This window comes from Trichomycterus rosablanca, chromosome 19 (assembly GCF_030014385.1).
Source record: "Trichomycterus rosablanca isolate fTriRos1 chromosome 19, fTriRos1.hap1, whole genome shotgun sequence".
In the NCBI taxonomy this organism is placed as follows: domain Eukaryota; kingdom Metazoa; phylum Chordata; class Actinopteri; order Siluriformes; family Trichomycteridae; genus Trichomycterus; species Trichomycterus rosablanca.
The window spans coordinates 21,718,505-21,736,057 of record NC_086006.1 but is presented as its reverse complement, the minus strand read 5'-3'; the positions used below and the strand labels follow the sequence as shown (position 1 = coordinate 21,736,057).

At 39.9% G+C, this 17,553-nt stretch overlaps 1 protein-coding gene and 1 long non-coding RNA gene across 2 annotated transcripts; both read right to left on the bottom strand.

The window, feature by feature from the left end:
• Positions 1 to 5,526: 5,526 nt before the first annotated feature.
• LOC134333715 (uncharacterized) lies at positions 5,527 to 6,059 on the bottom strand. Its single transcript, XR_010015406.1, has 3 exons — positions 5,993 to 6,059; positions 5,672 to 5,762; positions 5,527 to 5,579 (listed from the first exon to the last, which is right to left on the bottom strand). It is a non-coding gene; the product is annotated as an uncharacterized LOC134333715 (long non-coding RNA).
• Positions 6,060 to 9,891: 3,832 nt separating this feature from the next.
• On the bottom strand, positions 9,892 to 16,623 carry hnf4a (hepatocyte nuclear factor 4, alpha). The gene is made up of 10 exons (XM_063015504.1): positions 16,484 to 16,623; positions 14,645 to 14,819; positions 14,428 to 14,522; positions 13,651 to 13,757; positions 13,403 to 13,558; positions 12,586 to 12,673; positions 12,327 to 12,479; positions 11,840 to 12,076; positions 11,145 to 11,267; positions 9,892 to 10,853 (listed from the first exon to the last, which is right to left on the bottom strand). Exons 1-10 carry the CDS (start codon positions 16,596 to 16,598, stop codon positions 10,711 to 10,713), a joined length of 1,392 nt encoding a protein of 463 aa, XP_062871574.1. The 5' UTR covers positions 16,599 to 16,623; the 3' UTR covers positions 9,892 to 10,710.
• Between the last annotated feature and the right edge of the window lie 930 nt (positions 16,624 to 17,553).

Below are 17,553 nucleotides of genomic sequence, written 5' to 3'. Positions count from 1 at the left end.
AAAGTCTCGTAAAGACAAGAGAAGTTGTGTAGCTGTACATATGTCAATATCATGCTTCTGCAGCTGCAGGCTTGTGGCTTGGAACCTCTGTAGTATTGTGTCCCAGAAGTATGCCATGAAGGCCATCTCCAACGTGTCCAATTTGTCACAGAGTGCAGAGGCTTCACTTCGAGTTACACATTTCTCCTCCATATCTTTAGACATATCATTCAATGCCTCTCTCAGTTGTGCATAATATTCCCAAAGAGCCTTAGTTGACTCAGCTCGTGCGCTCCATCGAGTACCTGACAGTGATTTCACTGTAAGTTTGATATCAGTATCACGGAAAACCTTTCCCCACCTGTGTGTAGATGATGCACAAAATGTGTAAATTGCCTGTACAAAGTCAAAAAAACGTCCAGCTTCTGGGCTACTGTCAACAGCATTGACACCAACTAAATTCAGTGAATGTGCTGCACAGGGGACATAACAAATCAAAGGGTTTCTTTGTTTAAGATGAGCTTGGACTCCATTGTACTTTCCCGACATGTTACTTGCATTATCATATGACTGGCCCCTACAGTTGGATAAGTCTAGGCCCAGATTCTCCACCATAGCAACGACACACTCTGCCAAACTGTCCCCACTATGGTTTTCAATAGGCTCAAAAGCTAGAAAACGCTCAACTACATGTCCGTCATTATTAACAAACCTGAAAATAAAAGTAAGTTGGTCCACATGAGCAAGGTCTGGAGTGGAGTCAACTATAACAGAGAAGTATTTTGGCTAGGGCCCAAAAGCATGGCTAAGGGCCCCAAAAGCATGGCTAGGGGCCCCAAAAGCATGGCTAGAGCCCCCAAGAGGCCCTGGGGTCAAAGTCCCTAATAGTCAGAGGATCCTTAAAATAAAGGGCCCTCGGAAATAAAAATATATTGTATCATAAATGTTGATAGGCATCAGTCAGTAATCCAGCCATGTATGGCACTGTCCCCATCCTCCTAGCTCCAAGTAAAAAAAAAGATTACTGTTAGTAGTCAATATTTTCAAAGTGACCCGGAGAACATAAGTGTTTTTTTAGGGTTACAGGGAGAACAAAAGGCCAGAAGCTCGCCCGGACCGCACAGGGGGCTCTCCTCTACGAGACGCACTGTATAGCACTGTCCTCGTCCTCCTAGCTCCAAGTAAAAAAAAAGATTACTGTTAGGGGTCAATATTTTCAAAGTGACCCGGAGAACATAAGTGGTTTTTTAGGGTTACAGCGCGAACAAAAGGCCAGAAGCTCGCCTGGACCGCACAGGGGGCTCTCCTCTACGAGACGCACCGTATGGCACTGTCCCCGTCCTCCTAGCTTGAAGTAAAATAAAAGATTACTGTTAGGGGTCAAGATTTTCAAAGTGACCCGGAGAACATGAGTGGTTTTTTAGGGTTACAGCGCGAACAAAAGGCCAGAAGCTCGCCTGGACCGCACAGGGGGCTCTCCTCTACGAGACGCACCGTATGGCACTGTCCCCGTCTTCCTAGCTCCAAGTTAAAAAAAAGATTACTGTTAGGGGTCAATATTTTCAAAGTGTCCCGGAGAACATAAGTGGTTTTTTAGGGTTACAGCGCGAACAAAAGGCCAGAAGCTTGCCCGGACCGCACAGGGGGCTCTCCTCTACGAGACGCACCGTATGGCACTGTCCCCGTCCTCCTAGCTTGAAGTAAAAAAAAAGATTACTGTTAGGGGTCAATATTTTCAAAGTGACCCGGAGAACATAAGTGGTTTTTTAGGGTTACAGCGCGAACAAAAGGCCAGAAGCTCGCCAAGACTGCACAGGAGCCTCTCCTCTACGAGACGCACTGTATGGCACTGTCCCCGTCCTCCTAGCTTGAAGTAAAATAAAAGATTACTGTTAGGGGTCAAGATTTTCAAAGTGACCCGGAGAACATAAGGGGTTTTTTAGGGTTACAGTGCGAACAAAAGGCCAGAAGCTCGCCCGGACCGCACAGGGGGCTCTCCTCTACGAGACGCACCGTACGGCACTGTCCTCGTCCTCCTAGCTCCAAGTAAAAAAAAAGATTACTGTTAGGGGTCAATATTTTCAAAGTGACCCGGAGAACATAAGTGGTTTTTTAGGGTTACAGCGCGAACAAAAGGCCAGAAGCTCGCCAAGACTGCACAGGAGCCTCTCCTCTACGAGACGCACTGTATGGCACTGTCCCCGTCCTCCTAGCTTGAAGTAAAATAAAAGATTACTGTTAGGGGTCAAGATTTTCAAAGTGACCCGGAGAACATAAGTGGTTTTTTTAGGGTTACAGCGCGAACAAAAGGCCAGAAGCTCGCCTGGACCGCACAGGGGGCTCTCCTCTACGAGACGCACCGTATGGCACTGTCCCCGTCCTCCTAGCTTGAAGTAAAAAAAAAGATTACTGTTAGGGGTCAATATTTTCAAAGTGACCCGGAGAACATAAGCGGTTTTTTAGGGTTACAGTGCGAACAAAAGGCCAGAAGCTCGCCCGGACCGCACAGGGGGCTCTCCTCTACGAGACGCACCGTACGGCACTGTCCTCGTCCTCCTAGCTCCAAGTAAAAAAAAAGATTACTGTTAGGGGTCAATATTTTCAAAGTGACCCGGAGAACATAAGTGGTTTTTTAGGGTTACAGCTCGAACAAAAGGCCAGAAGCTCGCCCGGACCGCACAGGGGGCTCTCCTCTACGAGACGCACCGTATGGCACTGTCCCCGTCCTCCTAGCTCAAAGTTTTAAGAAGTAACTTTTAGGGGTCAAGATTTTCAAAGTGTTCCGGAGAACATAAGTGGTTTTTTAGGGTTACAGCGCGAACAAAAGGCCAGAAGCTCGCCCGGACCGCACAGGGGGCTCTCCTCTACGAGACGCACTGTATGGCACCAAGGACGGATTAAGGATAGTCTGGGCCCCTGGCTCTGCACTATCATCAGACATAATTTTGCGCTTCTTTGTACGCTGGAGGTCATGCCTGTACTCTTGGGAGACAGCAGTGGTGACATTTAAAGCTGCCCCTTCAAACACCTCAAAGTTATCTCTCTGTGCTGCCACAAAGTCTCGTAAAGACAAGAGAAGTTGTGTAGCTGTACATATGTCAATATCATGCTTCTGCAGCTGCAGGCTTGTGGCTTGGAACCTCTGTAGTATTGTGTCCCAGAAGTATGCCATGAAGGCCATCTCCAACGTGTCCAATTTGTCACAGAGTGCAGAGGCTTCACTTCGAGTTACACATTTCTCCTCCATATCTTTAGACATATCATTCAATGCCTCTCTCAGTTGTGCATAATATTTCCAAAGAGCCTTAGTTGACTCAGCTCGTGCGCTCCATCGAGTACCTGACAGTGATTTCACTGTAAGTTTGATATCAGTATCATGGAAAACCTTTCCCCACCTGTGTGTAGATGATGCACAAAATGTGTACATTGCCTGTACAAAGTCAAAAAAACGTCCAGCTTCTGGGCTACTGTCAACAGCATTGACACCAACTAAATTCAGTGAATGTGCTGCACAGGGGACATAACAAATCAAAGGGTTTCTTTGTTTAAGATGAGCTTGGACTCCATTGTACTTTCCCGACATGTTACTTGCATTATCATATGACTGGCCCCTACAGTTGGATAAGTCTAGGCCCAGATTCTCCACCATAGCAACGACACACTCTGCCAAACTGTCCCCACTATGGTTTTCAATAGGCTCAAAAGCTAGAAAACGCTCAACTACATGTCCGTCATTATTAACAAACCTGAAAATAAAAGTAAGTTGGTCCACATGAGCAAGGTCTGGAGTGGAGTCAACTATAACAGAGAAGTATTTTGGCTAGGGCCCAAAAGCATGGCTAGGGGCCCCAAAAGCATGGCTAGGGCCCCCAAGAGGCCCTGGGGTCAAAGTCCCTAATAGTCAGAGGATCCTTAAAATGGAGGGCCCTCAGAAATAAAAATATATTGTATCATAAATGTTGATAGGCATGGCAAAATGTTTTGGGCCAGGGCCCCCCCGGGGCCCCCTGACCTCAAGGGCCCCTGGGCGCTGGCCCCACTGGCCCGGTCTGTAATCCAGCCATGGCAGTAAGCACTGCTAATTTTGCCTGTTGGACGCCCGGCCAGGTCGATAGCGCAGCTGAGATTCTTACTTGATTGGGCTAGCATATCAGTATTTTGCACCACCACAGTTTGGATATTATTTATAGTAAAATGTATTCTCTTTAACTACCTGATCAGCTTGTCTGATGGATACTGTATCCCCTGATTTATTTGGCAGAGGAGCTGCATGCAGAACTGCTCTGCACTGAACAAACACTGAACACTGGCATTCACATAGCAGCTATTTCCAAAATTCATAAACCTGCAACAAACATGTAGATACAAACACAAAGCTGGTTGGGGTTCATGTGCTGTTTCAGCCTTTAAAACTACACACATGTACACACAGTTGCAAATCGTACCCTCTGCTGAATAGTTGCTGCAGTCTGTTCAGGGGGAGACTGAATGTGGGTCTTGCAACCTCTTCATTATGGGATTTATCCTCTTTCTCCACACTAGACTCAGGAGTTACATTACTGCAGGTTGGGGAGAGTAAAAGAATAAAAAAGAGAAAAATTATTATCATTAATCCACTCTGGATTTGTCCCAAACCACACATACTATTTGCTATGTAAGCCACATAAAAACCATTACAAACATGTATGTATTTACTTATTTTCAGTAACCAATTTATCCTGGTCAGGGTCATTATATTGTGTGTATTATTGTGTGTATCACCAAAGCAAATCGTATGTGTAGCATACCTGGCGAAATAAAGTGATTCTGATTCTGATTCTGATTATAGTATTAGAGCCTTTTCTTAAAAAACTGGGAGCACGGATGGGAATACACCCTGAACAGGACATCTGTGCATTAAAGCCCTCTTCAGGATGTGTTCCCATTCAGATCTGACGTTTCTTTAACCCTTTGATGCACAAGCTAAGCAAACCCCTTCTAATGCACAACATGGGTGGAAAATGGCCCATATTCATCCATTCAAGAATATTTTCATATGCACATTAGTCAGTTATTCATGTATTTACTGTCTTAGCTAATAAAAGCTATCTATACTAAAATATGTAAACAGCTAGCAAGCAAATAGTATTGGACATATTCAAGATTCAAGAGCCTAATCTTTGGTTGTCTTTCAAAAGATCAGTAAATATGTTTTTGACTACAAACACTTACAAATGTCAGTAGTTTCTGTCAAATTCCATATTAAATACATAAGCGTCATTTTTGACCCATGTTGTGCATTAGAAGCGTAGTGATACAAAAATGATTTTCATTAAAAAAGTAAAAAATATAAAACTGAAATAAGGATTTGTGATGATCAAAAACAAGTTAATTGAGGAATTCATGGAAGCTTGAATGACAAAATTAATTTATTGCAAAGATATAGAAAATAAAAACTCAGTTGGGTCACTTTTGACCCAGGTTGTGCATCAAAGGGTTAAAGCTGCACTTATATACAGCTGTACTAAAAACAAATGTAGTAAAACCAGGCACTTTCAGTACCTTTCTGCAATGCTGTCAGATTCTTTGTTCTCTTTTTTTCCTCCTGAGACTTTCTTCTTCTGATTAGAAAAACACAAACACGCAACTATGTTCAGTTTTACACACAAAAACATTTCTGTATTAGAACAACACTATGCTGAAGATTATTTACCCGAGTAAGACGTTTGAAAAAACGCCTGATCACTGAGAAGAATCTGTTTGAGGTCTTTGGGGGATCATTAAGTTTCTCCTTTACTTGCGGCCTATCAGCAAAAAGAACCAACATGTGGTATAAACTGGCACAGTGTGTATGTAGTATAAACGATATATTGATACATGTACAGAATTATCTTGTATTGGGCCTAGACGGATAGAGTTTTGAACAGATTCATTCTGTTGTTTTGATGTAGATTCATGATTGATAATTTCACCTTCATTTTTGTTATTCATACAGCTACAATAAGGTGTGATATCAGTTTGATTTGTTCCTTACTCTTCTGTAGAGCTGACAGTCTTCTCAGTATATTCTGCTGGCCATACTTTATTATTCTGCTCATGACACCACACAAATAATAAATCTAAGCATTATTATTGTACCACACAGATAGATTAAACTGTAAAGCAGTATGTTTATCTTTAAATGTAAATAAATTATACACCTTATCCTATACTAACTATTACTACTACTACTGATAAGCAGAAGAGGGGGAAGAAGATAAACACCAGTAATAGTCATAATTATCATTTGTAGTGAAATAATAAATCATGTATATACATACATAATATATAAATATATAATTTTTTGTCTTACCCTCTTACGACACCAAGAAAAGCAAGGCATCGTGTCTCACAGTATTAATTAAACTATTTAATGTATTAAACTAGGTGAAGCTCTGCAGGTACCACACGCTGACCTTCACACTGTAGTAACAGGTGATAAACTGAAGGGATTCAGGTTATGATTCCAATTATGAAACAGCTGCTTAGAATTGTTTTACGTCATAATAAGCCTGAGGCTGAGATGCGCGAACTGTCGCGCATGCGCAGTGTGGCGTACCGTGGACGCAGATCAAGTAGTGCTTCTAGCTTCTGCGTTTATTTTCATTAATACAATAAATGATACAAAATATCATTAAAATTCGACACGTCACATAACGAACTTCTTCGTTATGTAAACTTCCTGACTGGCATTAAAGAGATCTGTACTGCAATACCAGTACGAAAATAAAACTGAATAAAAGTTTGTGTGCACTATTTAATGGGAAGCAAAACTGGATTCAAATGTATACAAATGCAAAAGTCTAAGGACACTATATGATGAGGCACTAAGGACACTATATGATGAGGCACAGTGGCACTGCAGGTAGTGTGGGTGCAGTACAGCACCAAGGTCCTGTGGACTTGGGTTTGAGCCTCTTCTTTGTACACTGTAAGGACTTTGGCACATTCTCCCTGTGTCCATATGAATTTTCTCTGAGTTCTACAATTTCTTCCAAACTCCCAAAATATAGTAGGCCTAAAGGTGGGTTACAAATATAAATTGCTTCCTAATTTACGCCACTGGGTTAGCATATTAGACTGCTGTGTCAAACAGGATCCGCTTTCAAAACTATTATCGGATCCTCCATATCCACAAACCAAATATACCAAAGCTCTTTGTGGTGAACACTGGGGTGTCTAAATGTTAATGTCATTTTATGATGATCGGTGAGGTTTTATATACATCTTGTATAAAAGGTATACTGTAATCATTCTATTATTAATACCATGCACAGTGAACTAACACTTTTAGAAGCACAAAGACACGCAAATACAAGAAGACGAACGACAGCGCACAAAAACGCACGAAGACGCACGAAAACGCACGAAAGGACACACGAAAGTACTAAAGGACACACGAAAGTACTAAAGGACACACGAAAGTACTAAAGGACACACGAAAGTACTAAAGGACACACGAACGCGAACGAAGACTCACAAACATACATGGTGGCGCACAGAAGCGCACGAAAATGCACTAATACACAAACTTGCACCGCAACAAATCAATCACTCTCTTTCTCAGGCTTTAAACGCGGCTGTGTTGCTATATACTTTTGGATATTGTCGTTTCAATATTTAAAACTCTCTTTATCAAACTTTAAAGGCTATGACATTAGATGACATATTAAACAATCAGTATACTTTGCTGAAGGCTGTAGCCACCAGTTGATCTTTCGCGGACTGAATGTGCCAGGAAGGGGGCAGGAGGTCCTGCCATCCTAAAAAAAAAACTGCCATATCAGCAATTAATGTTAACAAGGAGCTAGTGAGTGGAATATATATTGTGATTACAGGTGAACTATGCATTGCTTTGCCACATGTTTCTGCATGTGGCATTGAGTGTAAGAACACAACACACTCGACCTACAACCCTTTAACTTTTCTTGTCCCAGTGAGCATGTTCTGTGCTGATGGTGATAAAACACCAGTAAGCTATTAGTCTTGGCAAAGTGGGAACTCATTAATGTGTGACAGATAAGCGTCCACTTACATAGAATGTTTCTGCAGAACAAGGAAGACGCCTGCTTCTTTCTTGGGATATCTAAAATTGTTTTATGACATTTATCAGTTTCTGTACACACACCTCAGCACTAGAATCCTTGACCATTATCTGCCACGTAGGCCACTCATTTTATTGTCTTTTTTAAAGCAGTTTTACTGCCTGTGAAGATTAGATGATGAGATGACTCCTCCTATGTCAATATAGTAAAGCTTTGCCTTAACATTTTTGAAAATTCAAATATGTATGATACACTGTGACTTTGTATTTGGTTCTCAGTTTTTACATGTACAACTAAAGATTTAAATGGATTAAAATCAGCCATCAGTGCAGGTACTGTTAGCTGCTTTTAATACTGATTAATAATTTTAGAACAAATATTGTTGGAATGAGATTAAATTCGTTAGTAACTTCAGGGTAACTTTGTTTTCTGTGACCTTAAGCTCACCTGTATTAATTACATGTCTGATTAATAAATTAAGAAACAGCAATGAATAATAAAAATAATTTATGTAGATACATGAATTTCTATGTAAAAAAAACCTTTACATAAAATATCAATTCACATTGCAATGTTGTAATAGCTTTTAAAATAACAGAGTGTATTGTGTACGTCTACCTGTTTTTGTTAAAATTTCAATTAAAAATTTAGAAATGTTTTGACCTAACATATTTTCTGAACAAGTAGTGGCATACACACAATCTTTCCTGATGATTATCCTTTTTTTGAGAATAAAATTGCCTCATTTATATTGCCAAAATTAATAATAAGTGGTTTAATAAAGACCAAAATGAAAACAAGCGCCTTCCATGCATTGTTCTGAGGCAATAGGTGGCCCTACTATTATTAGTTCCGTAATATATTGTTATGCTCTTATATACACTGATTAGGCATAACATTATGACCACCTCCTTGTTTCTACACTCACTGTCCATTTTATCGGCTCCACTTACTATATAGAAGCACTTTGTAGTTCTACAATTACTGACTGTAGTCCATCTGTTTCTCTGCATGTTTTTGTGGCCTGCTTTCACCCTGTTCTTCAATGATCAGGACCCCCACAGGACCACCACAGAGCAGGTATTATTTTGGTGGTGGATCATTCTCAGCACTGCAGTGCCACTGACATGGTGGTGGTGTGTTAGTGTGTGTTGTGCTGGTATGAGTGGATCAGACACAGCAATGGAGTTTTTAAACACCTCACTGTCACTGCTGGACTGAGAATAGTCCACCAACCAAAAATATCCAGCCAACAGCGCCCCGTGGGCAGCGTCCTGTGACCACTGATGAAGGTCTAGAAGATGACCAACTCAAACAGCAGCAATAGATGAGCGATCGTCTCTGACTTTACATCTACAAGGTGAACCAACTAGGTAGGAGTGTCTAATAGAGTGGACAGTGAGTGGACACGGTATTTAAAAACTCCAGCAGCGCTGCTGTGTCTGATCCACTCATACCAGCACAACACACACTAACACACCACCACCGTGTCAGTGTCACTGCAGTGCTGAGAATCATCCACCACCTAAATAATACCTGCTCTGTGGTGGTCCTGTGGGGGTCCTGACCTTTGAAGAACAGGGTGAAAGCAGGCTAAAAAGGTTTGTAGAGAAACAGATGGACTACAGTCAGTAATTGTAGAACTACGAAGTGTTTCTGTATGGTAAGTGGAGCTGATAAAATGGACAGTGAGTGTAGAAACAAGGAGGTGGTTTTAATGTTATGCCAGATCGGTGTACAATAGTAATATTTTGTCTTTTTCTGTTTTGTTTTATATTTTCCATTCTAAACTGTGAAGTCCAATTGGTATGACAGATCATCCAGTAACATAGAGTAACAGAGTACAAACTTGAGAGTCAGTTAATTTAATTTTAGGATGTCAGTATCATGTAAGCACTGGTATTAGTCAATACTCAGAGTTTTGCGTTATGCAACAAAGTAGTTTTATGTAGCATGTCACAATAGATAATACGTTCACAAGAAAAAAGAAGCTATGACATACATTTGTCTATGATACATCTGAGGAAAAACAAGCTGCAGACACAGAGTAGCTTGTTTTCACTGTTAAAATAACAGTTTGGGCAAATGTTCAGGGTTTTAAAGGCACAAGGTTATGTAGTCCATTATTAAGTACTGTCAAATCATTTCATTGATAAAATACTGTACAACATACACATCTGATTTTGCCAGATGAAAAGCTTGTTGTAACATTCATTAAATGTTATATTTTTATTAAATATACTGATATGTTACTAATCCTCCTTGTGAATTTCTCCTAAGGGAGTATAAATATGTATGCATGTAAAGAAAAATAGCCTACAAGCGAGGTTAATTAAATACATAAAATGGCTTGTCCACAGTACTGTACAATCCTGAGGGTTGGTTATTCTGGTCTACAACCACTATTTATGACTGTGGGCTTTCATCTGTTGGTCACATTAACATTCAAAAATAAAAATGTGGACATTTTCATTTTTCTTCACTATAAAATGTGCTATGCAACTTATTTAGGCTCCTGTACAGAGCTATTTTACAAATAGACCAAAATGTGAGCATTTTGCTAATAACTGCCTTAAAATGACAGTTAAATCTCTAAAGCAGCCTGTTGTCCATGAATAGTTTGCTGCTGTATGTTTAAAATGACCAGAATGTAGTTTTATGGAAGCAGTCAGATGCTTTCTTGCTTGGTAATTGTGGGTTGAGGGATGGCCGTTGACTGTTTAGGCACTGTGGCTATGACGCCTTGGGCCAATTTGTAGTGCTCAGAGCTGGAAGCTGGTGGAGGAGATGGGATTGGAGTTTCAGGTGTTGCTGTGGACACAGAAAGTAAAAAAGTTCATTAAACCAAAGGAAATCCACCCAAGATTTTGCAAAACACTGATAAGAACAAAGAAAAGAACTATTGCTTGACATTTAGTTAAAGTTCTTGTCAAATTTCTGAAGGTATTACAAATACAATAAAAGGAGCTTTTTGGCAGACGTAAGCCTGATTAGCTCATGAGAAAGGATTACTTCAGCAAGCCAGTTTGTCCTTCCGCCCAGCTCAAGAAAGCATGCACTGTTTTAGCCAACCTTGGAGAATGTTTGGTGTCAAGAACTTACACATCTGTCCGTTGTGAATAGGAGTGGCCATACTGGTGGTCACAATGACATTATTGCTGAGATGCTCGTGGACCAAGTGTGGGTGCAGAGATGGAGGAGCATGGGGGGCCTCGTTTGCAGACCCTATAAAGAGAACATGTCAAGATAAGTTCATTAATCTGTGATTTTTTGTCATTATTTATTCATTATATTTTTAACCTGATCAGGGACATGGTGACCCCAAAAACTATCAAAAAAGTTGCAAGGAGGATGTGAAATCATGTTGGCTAGAAGACATTCATTCTACTCTTTGGCTTTATCTACTTAGCCAGGACAAAAAGCAAATGCATTTATTCATTTATTAAAATTTGTTATGAAAGTGGGTCTAATCTTTACCCATAAACACTTTGTAAAAGCAGGACTACATCCTACAAATTTGCCATCACACACTCACTTTTTACAGTTTACAGAAGCAAGTCCAACTACAGCTATACTGTATTTTAGGAATCAGTCATCAGGAGTGAGGTTTAAAACCGATTCAGGGTTTAATCCAGATTTTGGAAACTCTAAGCACAAGCTTTGTGGACATGATGCCAGCCCATCACGTGGCAGGTCCCAATTTAGACACTCACACATAGGCACAATTTAAAGTAGCCAATCCTAATAGCAAGTTTTTTGGGAGGAAAACCCACACAGGCTCATAATGCCATCCTTACCTCCTAGAAGCATCTCCTGGAGCAGGTTGTCAATCTTGGCCATTCCGAATAGCTTGACAAACTGGATTTGCTCAATCATCTGCCAGGTGATGCTCTGTAGTGTGGGTAACAGAAGCAGGAGCTCGCCGAATCTTCCTCTCGAGTCGTACTGTCGATCGTTAATGTAGTCTTCTAAACTGACTTGCACCTGGTACCGCATCCGTTTAATCTTGCTTGGATCGCTCAGACCTTTGGCATCTGTTGGACACCATAAGTGGACACAAATGACGTATTTTGTTACCCTAATGATCATTAATGAATTTTTATAGCTGTGTAATATTATAAATGATTACTGATTTCCAAGATTGGAAAAATACCCATACAAAAAGCAAATTGACTACCAATAAACACCCAGTGATTCCCTTACTTTATTACAGCTGGTGGTAATTTACAGCCTATCTACCTACAGTTGTATTTTGGGAGAAAACCAAAGTACTCAGACAAATACCTGGATCAAAGAATACAATAGCCTTCAAGCAGGCATATTCATTGTCATCTATTTGGAGCTCCTGGAAAGGAAGGACCAATTCATCAAGGATCCTTATTGCTACACGACTCACTTCCAATTCTGGGCAGTTCCGGGCAATTATGTGGTCATTACCTGGGGAAAATCAGAAGAGATTTGTTTAAAAGACTTGCAAAATTTAAATCCAAGTCCAGCATAAGGGCTAAATGGTTAATGGTTTATATTTTAGAAAGACTCTTACCTAATAGCAGCATGTCTTTGTAGAGCATGGAGCGCTTGGCAGCACCGAGTAGAAGATGTTCACCTGCATGAGCTCGCAGCAGAGCCACCTGTTAAAAGAAAGGTACCTTTTATTTTACTTGTCCCATGTAAACACTGTGAATACACTTTTTAAGACTTGTAGATGTGAAAAAGCTGGGATGGGGTAAATATGCTGTTTAAAAGGTTAGAGTTCAAATCAGAGGTTCCCACATGCTGGAAACTGTGTGAAAAGATGCACTGTCATTCACGACCACCATCCACAAATGAGTTACCATGTCCCGGTGCTTATATTGTTAATGATTCTGGAGGTCTTAAGGAGCAAGCTACCTTTCAAACATACTCATCACTTTCTAACCTGAGACAAAACACATTAACCACTAACGCTTCACACCCCTGCCCCTATACCACTCATCCAACTCCACCTTTCCTCACAAATTCCTTCCAAAAGTATATGAACACTTGACTAAAAGTTAAAAAGCATAAAATGTTTTATGCAACTGATGTATATATATATATATATATATATATATATATATAAAACACATAAACTTAATAATTACAAAAAGTGTCATATAGTGTATGTTTTTGGTGAAAAAATCTCTATTAGAGTGCTAGACAGCACAATAGCTATAAGCTACGGCACAATACTGTGAGAATTATGCATTTCTGTGGTTAAATCTTAAAATGAAACCCTTCAGTTACTATGTAAACCCATTAGTGTGACATGATAGAAGAATCCTTTCCTTGGACACACACCAGACTTGTTGCTTTTGCTGTTTTTTCCATTAATATCTTACCTGGTCATCTAAGGGAAGGTCACAGAAGGCTGGGATGTATTTGGCCCACTCAACCAATACCAGCAGCTGTTGCTTCATAGATTCACAGACATCCGTGATGGTGGCCATCTTTTTTGTCCTGATGTCACCATTAAGGATGGGGCCTGGAGAGGAAATCTAAAAGATAACACACCATGTTTATCATGCATCTTGAATTCAGACAAATTTGTTAAAAATCATTTGTATTTGTATTTGTTAAGACTTCTGACCTGTCGGGAGAGGACGTCAGCTTGAATTAGTGCATTGATGTTGGGAAAGCTGCTGTCCTCATAGCTGGATCTCCTGGTGCTGATTCGGTCTCTTTCGTTCTGTACAGCTGTGCCAAGAAAGAGTTGGTACAGTTGGTATTAGTGAGTTTACAAACTTCCAGAGTTGGGATTGTTACAAAAATGTAATACCATTTACGTTAGACATGACTTTTTAACATTCTATTTCTTAGGTGAGCCCAACCATAATAGTTTATTTCTATTTTTTAAATATGTATGCAAGTCATAGGTTTGCTAAATCAAGTAGCTTATAGCCAGGAACCCATAGATATAATTATGATATTATTAACATTATCTAAACGACGCATTTAAAAGTCATTTGCTCACAGAATAGAAAAGACTAAGTAACAGTTTAACATCAGTGATCACAGATATCACATAATTGCAGCTATAAGTCATTCATAAACAACCAGCCTGACTTGGGGGCTTGCTATTAACACAGACTATGAGGGGAGAAGTGGTTGGCCTGTTTATCAGTGTGCAATAAGAATGCCTCTAAACTGTTTGCTCAGCAAGAGTTGTCCAAAGACTTTGCTGCAGTATTGAGTGAACATTAACAAGTTGCTTGTCTCTGATGTTGCAATACAACCAATCTCTGCACACGGTGTGTTCTCCTCGACCTACAGCATGTCATTTCGTCTTACAGTGCACGGATATATGGAACAGCCGCACGATATACTATATCTATATATACTGTATAAGAATGCTACACACACATACCTTCTTTTTTCATTCCAGCACGAAAGCATTTCTTTAGTCTACAGTATCTACACTGGTTCCTCTTGTCTTTGTCCACTATGCACTGTCTGTTGAACCTGTAGAGTAAACACATTTAACAGCATTCTTATGGATGTCTACTATAATATTAAACAACAAGATTTATACTATATTTATACTATATATATCAATGTTTCGCAGATTGTAACACGATTCTAACCTGCAGGAGTACATGTGGTTTTTGCGAACGCTGCGTCTGAAGAATCCTTTGCAGCCATCACAGCTGGAAGCTCCATAGTGCTTGCCTGTTGCCCGGTCACCACAAATGGCACACAGGGTACCTGTGCCCAGGTGGTTTGCAGCATTCATGCTGGCACCATCAGCAGGTGAGGAGTCTGAAATGAAGAAGTGTTCTGCTTTTAGAACACAGAATTTTTTTTACAAAAAATAATTAAAACCAATAAGATCACAGAAGGAATCAAATGTTGTAATATAAAAATGTGATTTATATGATTACTATGTTTAAAATTTACTTTTAATTCCAGTATATAGCCTTGATAAACCTAGTGATCAGAAGGTCGCTGAATCAGGCCCTACCACTGCTGCTGTTGGGCCCCTGACCAATTCAGTTACACTTGTAAGTCGCTTGGGATAAAAGTGTCTGCTTTTGCAGATGCAGTAAATGTAAATTTATACTCATGTGAACAAGGAGAACAATTCAATATAGAGGTAAATATCAGGTAGTTATGCAGCAGATATGCCACAGAATTAAAATGGCTGGTTTTGTGCTTTGATTAATTAGGTGTTAATAGGTATAACAAGTTCGGTGGTGAATAAACCAAAAAACTGGACAGAATGAGCAGGAGTGGACTGACAATTTAAACCATTTATTCTTTAGCCTTTATAAGGCTGTTGATATAATTAACTAGAAAAAAATGACATATATTAATGAGTACCAGCACAAGGTGTGATTTTTTTTATTGTTGGACTGAAAGAAGAAATGAATGATTGCATTAAATTTAGAAAGAGCAAACAAATTACTTAAACTGATCAAAGCGAAACACACGTTAGATGATTAGATCTGTCACTTGATTTCACTTGAAAAGAACTGAGAGAAAACTAAAAAGAATATGTCACATTCAAGCACTTACACACTAAATAACATTGATCAAAAATATTTAATTATGAGTAAAAAGCTTTGTTGACACTTAGTAAGACATTTGATAATTTACATTTGCACTACAGAACCCAGAATGAATCGGTACCATAAAAGTGAAATATGTAAGTTGGAGCTGTCTGGTTGAGTTTGGCATACATTTATGGACCTAAATGTAGGCAAGAGTTAAGTGAAGGTAGTAGTAATGTGGCTTGAACCCTGAATATCTAAGCAATAGTCCAACAACTTAACCTCTAAACCTCAACTGCCTACTTGCCACTTGTAACTGACATTTTGTAACAAATATTTTTATGCCAGTCGCTTGTGAGAACATATTTCTGCAAGGGAGGTCTTTAAATCTTTACAAACCCAAAGAGTTACATCTTGCAGCTTTCAATCAGAATGTACAGATGTTTGACACTGTATTGATGGAATCAGTTTTGTTTCTCATAAAACCCAGTCATGGGAGACTAAACCGCTGAACGGTTCAATGACATCTTCTACAGACTACTTAAATTTATCTTGCTGTCAAACATGAGTGGAACAGACATATTATCCTCAACCACTGACAGACAACATTAGGTAAAAAAAATCTGGATGGAATCACATTAGGATTTCTACTGTGCTACACTTGAAATGAAACCTGACTCTAGTTAGCGTACAAGACACAGCTTGCAATGATGATCTCTGCCAAAGCTTCACACAGTCCCATCACAATCATTGTAAAAATATTTGAAATAGGCCCTCTTAAGCAAACAGAAGACTGAGACATCCCCTAAGGAATCTCAGAAGTCTATAAAACAGAGTGAAACCCATTAATCCTCATTATCCCACACTTGACCAAACATTCACTAGTCAATAGAAGGTCAGAAGCCTCAAAGTTCAGTTGGGAGGAGGACTTACCAGTGCTCATGGCGAGCACTTGCATGTTCTCAAACTCCAGTGTGGTGTAGGCCGGGTCCAGGGCCTCGGTATAGTCTGCCATCTCCATGTCTGCTAATGCTTTGGACAAACGCATTCTCAGCTTCCTGACACTGGGGACACAGACTTGTGCTCTTCAGTGGAGTTTGGACCCCCCTTCTTTAAGAACAAGCTCCGCCCCCTTTAGAAAGGTAGACACCTCTAAGTGACATGGGTCATGTCCTCTGGAGCGAAGATGAGGTTGACTTTGATTGACAGGTCAGACCTCACCTCCTAGGTCTGGAGTGGGGTTGTCCTTTGCTTAATCATTGCCTAGCAGCTTCAGGGCTAAATCAGATTTGTTGTTTATACATGGACAAACAAGGTCTCTCTCTCACTCTCTCTCTCTCTCTCTCTCTAGGTACATCTCGTCCCTGTCATGTTACTCTAGCTGAATATTCCAGTTTTAAAATAAAAAAAACAAAATAGGTCTAAAACCTTGGGAATTACACTGGTGTTATACAGTCATATACAAGAATATAATTGACATAAAAATAAAGTGTTTTGACAGCACAAACCATTTATGAAAGTGCATAGTATTAAGACTTAGATGGTAAAAAAATAATTTCCTTTTTGCAGCATTGTGATTTTCTTTTGGCTTGAACCTCTTGGCAAATGGCATTAAATTCCTCAAGTTTACAAGGATTCCTTTGATGGAATTACCATTTTAAAATCCTCCATAAATTTCTAATGGGATTTAGGTCAGGTGATTGGTAACTTGCAGCTCTTTTAAGTGACTATTGGCTTCTCTGTTAGCTACCTTTCACATGTCTGTCTATGGACGATTTGTGGTTTCATTAACTTTCCACTTGCATATATGATCAAGACGCCTGCATGAGAGATAGTGGAATAATGAAGAGCAGTGGGTGACAATATCATCCACAGTGACAAGAACTGTTAACAAACTGAGAACCTTCAAGGCAGTTTTTTTTTCAGGACTGGGCATCCCATCAAATTCAGTCCAGGATCAGTGTATGTAATCTCTAGACAGCACTGATTGCTCATAAGTATAA